A 13,239-nucleotide genomic window follows, 5' to 3' on the forward strand; every position below is an offset into this window, starting at 1 on the left:
ACACTAAAACATTACTCCCTATGCACCAATCCTACCTCCTTTTTTTAATGAATATAATAGATACCTGACCTGAGGGAGTTCATAACTCCTGGGAACACTCAACTCTGAATCTCCTGCAGTGCTGCTGGGGCCAAGGAGCAGTTGGCACTCACCACTGCACAGCATCAGAGTGAGATGTCTAGCTTCTGTCATATTACAGAGGAAAACTGCTAGCATGGCTGATTTTCTGAGGAAATCTGCAAGAGCACACAAGTGCATGCTCTATCTGGCCCTATTTGTACAGAGTCCAGCAAGTCATCGCTGTGCCACAGTGGTGGCATCACAACTCCCCCAAATTGTCTACCAGTTACAGAAGTGCATACTCCTTCCGCAGCACCTCTACAAAATGCACTCCTGTCACTGCCAAAAGGTGGGAGAGCCAAATCCCCGAATCTAACCACTGAAGTATTCCTTGGTGTCTAGCAAATGGAGAACCTTCCAACATATCGCTAAGGCAAAAGTCAGGAAGTGGCAGAATAGAAAGTGAGCACCTCTCCTTCTGCTAGTCACCATTTCATGCAACTAGAAAACTCTAAGCTCCATTCTGTTCCTCTTTTCTTACTCTCATTTTAGATCAACTTTACCTCAGCACCACAAAATCTTTGCCTAAATCCCTCTCCTCCACCAGCAGGTAGCATGCAGCTCCCCACAAGCAACCTCTGAAGCACTGACCTAGTCCCAAGGAAAACCACAGTGTAACACCAAATCATTTAGGACATGCCTTGGGATGGCCTAATTTATAACACAGAACTTTTAACTCACTCCCCTACACTTTGGCATGGCCAACCACACAATGCACATCCACTTCACATAGGTCCAAGTCCTCTTTTTGTCAATCAGCACAGTAAGAAGTTAATCTTCGTATTTATTTCTCTTTGCGAAGAGAGCTATCATGCAATATATGCAGTGTGAAACTCATTCAAAAATGTAGCTGTGATAAACTGCCACGTACATAGAAAACGGAAAGGTACACTATCAAGACTAGTTAGTTTAAAATCTAAGCTACCTTTTAAAATACATAGATTTGTTTTCAAAGTCCATGTAATATTTTTACACACATTTACTCCATCTTCCTGCCCCCCTCCGAAAACAGAACCAAACCCAAAAAACAAATGCCTTTTCCGGGATCTTGTTCTTCTCAAGAACAACAAAATCAGCAGCAGTCCCGCATTCCTGAGGAAACCATAACAAACCAGTGTGTGCACATGACAGAGTAAGCATTTTCTGATAAGGAAACAGACTTCATTTTCAAGTTGCGAAACAAGTTTCAAGCTTAACTTTAAATAGTGAAAGGTGGGGAGAGAAAGGAGGTGTGTATAAATAAATAATGGAAATTATATAGACTACTCCTTTAATTGCTGAGAAAATAGTGCCAGTATTGTACATTGTTGGAGCTGTGAGCAAATTGTCATATGCCCATCACCTTAAAAGTGCAGTGGGTGAACCTGCAAGAGGGTAAGTACAACAATGCAACTAGCAGAACAGTATGTAGACTATATTGAATGGCACGTAGGCTAGACTAATGGGTTCTTATAAAAATCTGTTGTGCGTACAAAATTAAAATTGTAAGTTACTTACCTAAATAAGTTCCTACCAAGATTGGCAAAGGAGAAGGAAAAAAAGATTTAAAGTTAAAAAAGGAAAGATTATATGAAATAAAAGCAGAAAAACAAAGTAACTATTTTGATTGTAATGGAGAGCAAGATTCATAGATACTAAGGTCAGAAGGGACCATTCTGATCATCTAGTCTGACCTCCCGCACAGCGCAGGCCACAGAATCTCACCCACCCACTCCTATGAAAAAAACCTCACCCATGTCTGAGCTATTCAAGTCCTTAAATCATGGTTTAAAGACTTCAAGAAGCAGAGAAGTCTCCCTCAAGTCAACCATGCCCCATGCTACAGAGGAAGGCGAAAAACCTCCAGGGCCTCTCCAATCTGCCCTGGAAGAAAATTCCAAGAGTGACTGAGTTTCTAGAATGTTTGATATTACACTAAAGGAGGCAAGATTAAAATAGAAATTAATTTTCTCCAAATACGAGATAAAACAAAGGCCAGATTGGATTCTCTGGACATAAAAAAAGTTGTTCTTTGTCCACATCCATCCACTATCCTTGCATATTATGTATTTATTGGTCTTGTACACTAGATCCTGAAATGCTCAGTACTACAGCTGTTTATACTGAATCAATTTGCTACCAAACACACTACATGGTCATGTTCCGATGCCCTCGCTCATACTGGGTAGCACCCTGCTCCACAAGTAGTCCCACTGAATCAGATGGAACTCTCTGTGAAGTAAGGTCCTATTCCACATGAGAAAGGCCACTGGTGATTTGATGAGCTTAGTCCATAATGGGTCAGCAGTAGTCAGCTTCATCCCTAAAATAGCATCCGATGAAGTGAGCTGTAGCTCATGAAAGCTTATGCTCAAATAAATTTGTTAGTCTCTAAGGTGCCACAAGTCCTCCTTTTCTTTTTGCGGATACAGACTAACACAGCTGCTACTCTGAAACCTATTCTTATACAGTAATTCCTCACTTAAAGTTATACCGGTTAACCTTGTTTCATTGTTATGTTGCTGATCAATTAGGGAACATGCTCGTTTAAAGTTGTGTAATGCTCCCTTATAAAGTCTTGGCAGCCACCTGCTTTGTCCACTGCTTGCAAGAAGAGCATCCCGTTGGAGCTAGCTAGTGGGGGCTTGGAACCAGGGTGGACCGGCAGCCCCGCATCAGCTCCCCGCAGGGCAGCTTCCCAGCAGGATATCAATTGCCAGCAGTTCAGCTGTCCCTCCCCCCACTGCCATGTGCTGCTCTCCAAAGCCTCCTGCTTGCTGGGGGGGGTGGCGGGGAGGAGAGGGGGGCTAATGTCAGGGTGTCCTCCTCCTCCTGCACCCCACATACCCCATCTCCATAGAGCGGCGGGGGGTGGGGGATACACTCAACAGGGCTCAGGATGGAGGGAACTTCCTGGCAGCAGCTGCTGCTGTCTCAGCTTGCTAATTAACTTAACAAGTTAGTGCACTTAAGAGTGGTCTCAGCATACTTAAAGGGGAAATATGCATCTCACACACAGGGTGTGTCTCTCTGTCTCCCATGCTATCTCCCCTCCCTCCATTTGTGCTGCCTTGTAGAGTGAGAGGCTACATTAAAAACAATGAGTTAACCCTTGAGGGCTCAGCCAATTGCTAGTTTATCATTTAGCAGTCAGGCATTCCCTGGGAAATATCCCACCCTCTGATTCCACCACCTCAACCAAGCTTCACAATCATCATCGCTGTGTATAGTATTAAATTGTTTGTTTAAAGCTTATACTCTGTTTGTGTGTAGTCTTTTGTCTGGCAAAAAAAAATTTCCCTGGAACCTAACCCCCCCTATTTACATTAATTCTTATGTGGAAACTGGATTCGCTTAACATCGTTTTGCTTAAAGTCGCATTTTTCAGGAACATAACTACAACGGTAAGAGAGGAGTTACTGTACTCTATCTAGATGTAAGGTCCTGGAGGAAGAGAGAAGTTCACTTTAAAATCTTGTTTCTTTAGGAGCTGTCAAATCTGGATGACAAACTGAAAGCAGCTCAATTATGTGCTACTCTCCAACCTGGGACAAACAAATTGAACCCTATAAAACAAATGTAAGTCTTGGCTACCAGTTGTCATCTTCAAGGCAATTCACAACTTTGTCCCTTCCCTACGGATTCACACATCTCTTATACTGTCACTACCCTGTTCCTTAATTGAGTCAATGATGCCAGCCCCTGGTCTTCTAGATATGGTAGAGAATACTTAGTCCTGCCATGAGTGGAGGGGACTGGACTAGATGACCTCTCGAAGTCCCTTCCAGTCCTACAATTCTATGATTCTCTTCAAACAAACCTAGGGTGAGCAGACATCCCAATGTTATTGGGACTGTCCTGACAGAGGCTTTGTTTTATACAGGCAACTATACCCCCCCCTCCCAATTTTTCACACTTGCTATCCGGTCACTCTAAACAAACCTCTCCGTGCCTTTCTCCATGCTGACCCTTATATGCATGGAGTGCCCTCCCGGAATCGATCCATGAAATTTTGAGGCAAAGGTGGCAGTCTCTCTCCAGACCTACTTTTTCCACTCTACCAGTAAAAACCTAATCAGCGTACAATGGTTAGGCTGAGGGCAGGTGGAAAAATTTATCTCACCATTTGCTATAAATATAAAAATGATATACTTGTCTCCATTGCCCCTGATCTTTTTAGACTAAGCTCTCCAGTACAAGACTCATGCTTAACTTTGGGCAGAGTCTAGCACAGGGCCTCTGTGCACTACTGTAATATAAATATTGTACCTTGAAGACATGCAGTTCAACATGCTTCTCCTAAGTGCATATGAGCAGAGGGGAGAAGAGCCTTCTAAAGGATAGACTGATTTTAGCATGCAATTCACAGCTAGGGGTGTTACATAGACTCACCATCCCAGCAGGAAGCACTGGGAGGCAACATGAACAATGCTTGAACAACATGAACCCAAGTGCAAGCAGCTGAAGCTATGGCTCCACCCATTCTCCTCACATTAGCTCCTTGGGGAGAAGCATCTGGGATGCAGTCCTTGTGCTCCCATGAGCACACAGGCTGCTATTGTGGCTAGACCCTTACTTTCTCATTTGCCCCTGAATGGCTATATAAGGGCACAGCCCAAGCTAGCTGTCAGTGAGTAAGAGTTTTCCACCACTCATGGGCGTTCTGCTTCGAGCATAATAGTCTTCAGGGTTCATTCAAAAACCAGATCTAGAACAAATAAATGAGATCTACCAATATTCTTAAGAGCAGTCATGAACTCTAGTCCTCATACTAATTTGGGAATAATTAGATGATTAGCTCACAAAAGCTTATGCTCAAATAAATTTGCTAGTCTCTAAGGTACCACAAGTACTTCTTTTCTTTTTAGATGATTTTAAATAACTATAGCTATATTGGCTGTGTCTGGTTAGCATATGTATAGATACAAGTAAATCTATCTCCTCAATAAAACTGAAGTTACATTATGAAAGATTTCCTACAGCTCAGAACTGCATTTCAGTAAGAGAGAATACCAGTGGAATCCAGAATCAGAGAATAATTGTATTCCACTATCTAAATACCAAGACCTGCTGAGTAGTTTATTTTCAAGGCTGGGGAAATTTGCCCTGAAACACTGTTCTGCTCTCGTCAATGTTTGCTTTATTTCTACTTGGCCAAAAAGAACATGCTCTTTTCCATGGTTGAAAATACTTCCTTCTATTTCCCCTTGCACAGACTCAGCCCTGCTGTGCAAATGCAGCTCACTAATCTCCACTGAGTAGAACATTATGTGGAGGGAGGGGAGCCCAGCATGCTGACTTCCTTCATGTTTTTGAATCGGCCTGACCTTCATTTCAAACTGTGCCCTGTGCAGCTGAACAGTCTTTTTACCAAGCCATTATTATATCTCTAACTGATCGTGTAAGCTTTTCACACTATTCAATGTTCTCATCCATACAACTGATCCCTTCCCCCGACTAATTTTCCATCCTAATTAAATCTCACCTTTCAGTCTTTCCACAGTATTGCATATTTGCGGGGTTTCCAAGATCTTTAGTTTATCTGCAAAATTACAGAGCTGCAGAACGACTGCCCACGGCTGCTCATTACTAGCACTCAGTGAGCCCAGTCCACATTCAGCCTCCCAGTGTCTACAGATCAGGCCAAGCTTCTCAGTTGCAAAAAGAATAGGGAGTTTTCCTCCTTTGTCTTTTGGAGGCCTCCCTGTGGGGAGGGGATTTCTTCCATTTCTCTTCCATGCATCTGAAGGTCTTTTCCCTATTTCTTCTGATTTTCTTTCCAGTTGCTGCAATCTCTTGTGAACTCACAGACATTCATCTTCAAAGAAAGAAGTCTTCAGTCAGTCCCCCACCAACCCTTTCCATGCACTTGTTTTGCTGCCAGCAACTGTATTCACCATTATGGACACTGCAGAGATTTTAGGGTCCATGGCCATAAGCCACTGCTGCAGGAATTTTTCAATCCAGATCTTTGACCAGAGTCAGATGTGTTTAATTAATTAATTCTTGGCATATAGCTATGTCTCCAAGACCTGCCATTTCCTCTTTTGTTCAGGGTCTGAATCTTTTTCTACTTCATGTGGTTTGACACCACTGACAGCTTCAACTAAGGGTTCTCTCATGTAGGCATGCCATTGTGTACCACAAATGCTGTTGTGGCCATCAGGGTCAACAACTGCACTAAGATATCTGCTAACTTTGGAGGACCACTGCAACCAGGCTCCTGTCCAGCCGCAGGAAGGTTTTGAATGAAGTGATGGTGATCAGGGCTCTGGTTTATTTAAATTGTTTCTGGGTGGACAAACTGAGACTTTGGGTAGTTCATTTTAAATGATTGTGATTTTAGTAGCCTGGTGATGGCTGACTGCCCATCCAAACGTCTCTTTTTGATCCAGATAAGTACATAGCCACAACTATACTTTCTGTAAGATATGTGCAGCACAAAAGCCAACCCAAAAGGCAATACATAAAGTTCATAGATTTTTGGGGGGCCAGAAAGGACCATTAATCATAGAAGAACAGGGTTGGAAGAGACCTCAGGAGGTCATCTAGTCCAACCCCCAGCTCAAAGCAGGACCAACGCCAACTAAATCATCCCAGCCAGGGCTTTGTCAAGCTGGACCTTAAAAACCTCCAAGGATGGAGATTCCATTACCTCCCTAGGTAACCCATTCCAGTGCTTCACCACCCTCTTGGTGAAATAGTTTTTCCTAATATCCAACCTAGACCTTCCCCACTGCAACTCGAGACCATTGCTCCTTGTTCTGTTATCTGCCACCACTGAGAACAGCCTAGCTCCATCGACTTTGGAACCCCACCTTCAGGTAGTTGAAGGCTGCTATCAAATCCCCCCTCACTCTTCTTTAAGATAAGATCTACATTGACCTCCTGCATAACAGAGGCCAAAGGACTTCCCTGAATTAATTCCTGCTTCAAGTCCCACAGCTGATGTTGAACTATGGCATATCCATTAGAAAAACATCCAATCTTGATGGAAAGATATCCTGAGATGGAGAACCCACATAACCCTTGGTAAATTGTTCCAATGGTTAATTACTATCACTGTGAAAAAATTTGCCTTATTTCTAGTCTTGATTTGTTTAGTTTCAACTTCCAGCCATTGGATCTAGTTATACCTTTGTTTGACAGATCAAACATCCACATATTATCAAATTTCTGTTCCCCATATAGGTACTTATAGACTAAGCAAGTCCCCCACCAACCTTCTCTTTAGCTTAACAAACAGATTGAGCTTCTTGGGTCTTTCACTTTAAGATACGTTTTCCTATTTTTAAATTATCAACTTTTTTCTCAATTTTCTCCAATTTTTCAACAACATTCTTCTTGAATTGTGGACACCAGAAATGGACACAGTATTCCCATATTAGTCACACCAGTACCAAATACAGAGGAAATATAACATCTTACTCCTACTCAATATTCCCATTTATCTCTCTCAGGATTACATTAGCCCTTTTGGACGTAGCACTGCACTGGGAGCTCACATTCAGTTGATTATCCTATGAAGCAATGACTCTGAAAAACAGTTGGGGTCATGGGGAATAGAGTCCCCACCTAGGGAACTGTCAGTATTGTTCCGTTATTAGAAATCTGCGAAGCAGACATCTGCAAGGTACAGAGCCCAAAATCAGTTTTCTTCCTGTAAGGGAGGTAGGATCCCCACCCCAAAATACTAAAGTCTCATAGATCCAGGCTGGGCAGAACGCCTCCATCTTTTTGGGTATCAGTAAGAGCAAATTCCATGTAGACCCATTGGATAATGATCAGGGCATATGTCTAAGGTACTCTAACAGCCTGTAGTTAGGGGGCCCTCATCTTTCTCAGTGGGGAGTTTTACTCTGCTGACAAAGAGGGAGCTGGGAAGGTCTCCTATGCTCAGAAATTACCTCCAGTAGGTTCTGAGGGACAACAGGTTTCTCGGAAACCACTCCTGGAAATAGAACCACTAAGCTTCTCCCACAAACAGAGTATTGAAGGTGGCAGTGGAACAGGTTAGCCAGGACCTATGGGTGAAGAGTGGGAGTGTTGTGCAGGGAAGGGGAGTGAACTGCATTGTAGTGCTTCTAGAAGATTTTCTATAATTTGAGTAGCAACTAGTTTTTGATGCTTAACCAGATGAATCCATATTCCGAACTTTACAAAGTTTGGCTGTAACGAAGACAGAAATGCTGGCTAGATTGCTAGACTGCAATGGTGCAGAGAAAAATGTCATTTTCCCCCCCATTTAAAAACTCAGATGAAATTTCAGTATTACGAGGTTGAATCTCTAATTCTTAAATATCTAGAGTTAAATTCTCCCATCAGGTTTGAGGGGCAAAGCTGAGATTAAAGTAAAAGAATATCAATTTAAATTAATTGCAAGTAAACCCAACATTGGATTTGCTGATGTGGAAATGATATTGCTACCACCAATCATATTATTAAATGTAGACCTAACCCTTCAATGAATGTATTGAAAGGATTCTGGTCCTGAAAAATCCCAAGTGTTATTACCACCTCATGCTATGAGGGATTTATTAGTTGAGGTTAATATAGATTTACATGAAGGGATAAAACCAGCTACTTCATGTTACTTTTTCCATATGGCTGGAATTATTTTGGCTCAGTTATTTTGTTGCTATGAGTTATAACAAGGCAGTAGCATTTTTGTCCACATCTTTCACAATATACAAATATAAACAGAAGAGATAAAGGAACACATCATTTATAATTATAAAGACCTAAAATCCATACCACAAAGAACAGACAACATTCTAAACCTTTATTTTTCTGAGAGAGGTGTTACCTGGTGTAGAAGCATCAGATTGCATGTAGGGTGTTCCATTTCTGTATTACGAATTATGATACTGCAAGCAAGTCCTACATTTCTGACTTCTGACTACCGACATTAAAGGCTAGAGAAATCTGAGGCCAAAATCTTCTAATCAGGGTGCCTAAAGTAAGGCATTTAAATCCATATTTTAGGCACCTAAACATGTGCCCTGATTTGCAAAGGTGCTGAACAGCCTCAATTCCAGATGAAGTAAAGGGGAGCAAAAAGTGTTAGAATCTTTTAAAAATCAAGTCACTTATGTATGTGCCTAATGATTTTAAGTGTCTGACTTCAGGCACCCATGTTTGAAAATCCTGGCCTCAATTCCCACAAGATAGCCTCTCTTTCATCCTAACTGTATTAAAGGGCTACCTATGGCATTACTTCCTGGCCACATGCACACCTGTCCAGCTGATAGTCTAAAGCAGTCAGCTGAGAAACTATCCCCCCAGAACCTGGATGCACAGGTCCACTGTTGTGGCATTGCAGAAATATGCTCATGAATGTAAATATGACAAATGGAATATGTTTTATGCTACATACGCCATGTAACATATCTTTGCAAAGATTATGTTCTACTGAATGTATTCATCCTATTTGTATGTATCCTCTTTATATCTGAAGTTATGAGCGTTGGCTCTATGCTTGTATTTAAAGTGTTTGCTGTAGGAAGCATCTAAGGCAAATCTGGTCAAGACAGTGTGAAGGGGTTATTCACGTAATTGGGAGTACTGGGCTAACAGTGGACCTTGATAGATGCCAATCCACAGCTGAGTTGTCCTGGGAAAATTCAAACTAGCATGTGGACAATGGAGTTGGCCTGTAAAGAACTGAGTCATGCATGGACATGTGACTTGCCCATGTGACTCCAAAACTCCATCTGGTAGCTGTAATTCTACACAGAGGGAGAGAGGGGTGTCCACCCACAAGAGAGAGACTATATAAGCCCCTGGGAAACCCCTCCATTTGGTCTTCAGCTGGCTCAAGAGATAGCCTCTTCACCCCAAAGGATGCCTGAAAGAAACTGGAACAAAGGCCAGTAACTACAGGGGTGTGAGTGATTGCTTGGCCCAGACTAGAAGGAGGCTAGTCTGTCAAAGAAGCTTACTGAAACATCTCTGAGGGTGAGATTTACCTGCATTTAGTTTGCTATTGTATTAGGCTTAGACTTGCCTGTTTTATTTTATTTTGTTTGGTAATTTACTTTGTTCTGTCTATTACTTGGAACCACTTAAATCCTACTTCTTGTATTTAATAAAATCACTTTTTATTTATTAATTAATCCAGAGTAAATATTAATACTCGGGGGAGGGGGACACCTGTGCATATCTCTCGATCAGCATTATAGAGGGCTAACAATTTATGAGTTTAGACTGTATAAGCTTTAGATAGGGTAAAACAGATATATTTGGGGTTTGGAGCTCATTGGGAGCTGGGTATTTGAGTGCTGGAGACAGGAGCACTTCTTAAGCTGTTTTCAGTTAAGCCTGCAGCTTGTGGAGGATGCGATTCAGACTTGGATCTTTGTTTGCAGCAGGCAAGCATGTCTGGCTCAAACAAGGCAAGGTACTGAAGTCCCAAGCTGATGGGAAAGTCCCAAGCTGGGAAAATGGGCTCAAAGGTTGTCTAGGCACATCAGGTGGGAGTCTCAAAGAGGTTTCTGTGATCTAACCCATCACAAGTATCAAAGAGCCTTTGCACAGAATCTCAGCAAAGGCACCTTGGTGCTGCCCACTGTCAGGTTTATATATTCCAAGGCCAGAAGGATCATTGTGATCAATTAGTCTGACCTCCTGCATAACACAGGCCAGAGAACTATCCCACAATAATTCCTAGAGCAGATCTTTTAGAAAAACATCCCATCTTGATTTTAAAATGACTAGTGATGGAGAAGCAACCATGACACTTGTTAAATTGTTCCAGTGATTAATTACTCTCACTGTTATGCCATATTTCCAGTCTGAATTGATCTAGATTCATCTTCCAGCCACTGGAGTCAGAGCCATGCCATCCTTAGGACAGAATGGGGCAACCACCCCAGGTGCCGTGTTTTGAGGGCCCCACGCTTCAGGACGCAGCGTCCAGGGTGGCCTGGGAGATTAGCAGGGGGCCTGGCACTGGCAGTAGTGAGTGATCCAGCCCCAGCCCGCCCCACTCCACCAGCTCCTGGCATTGCTCAGGGGAGGGGGTGGAAGCCAAAAAAAGTGAGGCTGGGATTTGTGGGAAGGGATGGGATGGGGGTTTGGGGGAAGGGGTGGGGTGGGGCTTGGGCTGTCCCGGGCCCACACACCTCTAGTGAGGGCCCTGACTGGTGTTATACCAGTTCTCTGCTGGACTAAAAAGCTATGTGTCAAATATTTGTTCCTCACATAGGTACTTATAGATGAATCAAGTCACCCCATAAACTTTTCTTTGTTAAGCTAAATAAATTCAGCTCCAAGGCTGAAGCGGAAAATGTCACAGAGGTCTCTGGAAGTCGTGAAATCCATGACTTACATGACCTCTATGGCATAATCTTAGCTTTAGTCATGTGGTACCAAGTCAAATGCCTTACAGAAGTCTAAGTACATTACATCTACACCGTTACCTTTAACGAGCAAACCTGTAATCTCATTAAAAAAATCAAGTTAGTTTGGCAAGATCTATTTTTTCTATACCCACATTGATTGACATTAATTATATCACCCTCCTTCAGGGGGAGCAAATTAATTTCCTGGGGCTACAATGTAGCAAGCCAACTGAAGCAGCTTTGCCTGTCCACAGTGGCTGGAAATACATTTCACAAATGGCCCCTTAAAGAGTATGTTAGATGCGGAGAGATAGGTGATTTCACTAATATCGATGTAGGTGGCTCTAAGTACATATCTCATTGAAAAGCACTAACCCAGAGACCAACATACCATAGGTAATTTGGAAGCAATTATTATTTATGTTAGCCCCACTACTCCTCAGTACTGGTGTTACAGCATCTGAAAATGCCATCTGTTTCTTTTTGTGCCTTTTTCTAGCACAGACCCAAGACATAAAAATCTGAGCCAGCCCAGCAATCTATATAATGGACCATTAGAAAAAAAGGATTCCCAATAGTAAGTAGATGTTCACAGTTCCAGCATTTTTTTTTTTTTTTATTTACAAGGGATATCCTGCCTGTCTGTTTCTGGTAACACAGGATTTGCAATAACCCTATCTTCACTTTCCTAAAACCTTTTCCAATGTTTTCTTTTTGGGAGTGGTCTCAGTGTAAAAGTGATTGCTTTTCAAATTTTGGGCCCATACCAGTCCCTGGTTTCTCTAAATTACACTAGGACCAGCGCAGACCAGCTCACAGAATCAGGGAACCAGAGATGGCTCCATGATGCCACCAGCCCTCACTCTCCTATGCCAAGCAGATCTGGTCCACATTGTTTAGACCCTGTTTTCTTACTGGGGTTGAGGCTTCCATTGTCCTAAAAATCAGAAAATATTCAAAATTTATAAATTGGAAAGTTTCCAAAATATTTTCCCTATAAAAACGAAGTCTAAACCAACAACTCTATACTACTTTTAAACTAGACACAAGATATCTAAGCTAACACAATGCAGAAAGGGAGCAGGCAGGTTCCACTAAGCTACGTAGAAGCTGCAGATAAAAAATGATAAGAAATTAAATGATGGCTTGTGGGCATGGAAGGTGGACATCTTCTAAAATTTTAATAGCATCTAATGTTAACGCAGCCCAGTGGACATCACAATGGGGGAAGAAAGAACCACACAACACTCTTTTGGTCCAGCCTTACCGGGGACTTTGTGGCTGGGTAATTTTCAAAAGAGATTTTAGATGTCATTGAAATATACAAAGTAAAATCTTCAAACCAACAAGTGGACACTTTGGAACCCTACCTCAGGGATTCTCCACCTCTAATAGCAAAACATTATCAGAGGCCGCACCTTATAGGAGGAGGAATTGATTCTCTCTTCTTCCACTTCCCACCCTGAGGCCAGGGAACCTTGGTCAGGGTTTCCTAAGTTTTTCAGCTGCTGAGTGACTCAGCAGTTCCCTCACTGATGATCAGCTGTTTAGCAGGGAGCGGAAATCATGACCACAACCATCTTATCAACAGGAGCTGCAAAAAGTCAGCAAGCTATTCAGCACGCTGGAGCTCCCCTGAACATCCCTTAGTTCTGGCATGGCAAGTGGCAGCGGCCCAGGAGGAGGCGGCAGCTTAATGGGTGAATGGGGAGAGTTTTCTTTATTACTTTACTGAAATTCACCCTCAAAAACAAGAACATTAAAAATGACATTGAGGGCTATGTTAGTGCACAGTTAA

At 42.4% G+C, this 13,239-nt stretch overlaps 1 protein-coding gene across 7 annotated transcripts in view; it reads right to left on the bottom strand.

Annotated features, from left to right (window-relative positions):
* The window catches only part of MTA1 (metastasis associated 1), a 162,935-nt gene that overhangs the window by 18,168 nt on the left and 131,528 nt on the right, over positions 1-13,239 (bottom strand). For 2 of the 7 annotated variants that reach the window (XM_038414405.2, XM_043520609.1), the window contains one exon: positions 1,618-1,629. The exons of the other annotated variants lie outside the window; for them this stretch is intronic. In XM_038414405.2, coding sequence (XP_038270333.1) covers positions 1,618-1,629 — 12 coding nt within the window. The remainder of the gene's footprint in view (positions 1-1,617; positions 1,630-13,239) is intronic. 7 annotated transcript variants of the gene reach the window in all.

Source organism: Dermochelys coriacea, chromosome 8 (assembly GCF_009764565.3).
Source record: "Dermochelys coriacea isolate rDerCor1 chromosome 8, rDerCor1.pri.v4, whole genome shotgun sequence".
In the NCBI taxonomy this organism is placed as follows: domain Eukaryota; kingdom Metazoa; phylum Chordata; order Testudines; family Dermochelyidae; genus Dermochelys; species Dermochelys coriacea.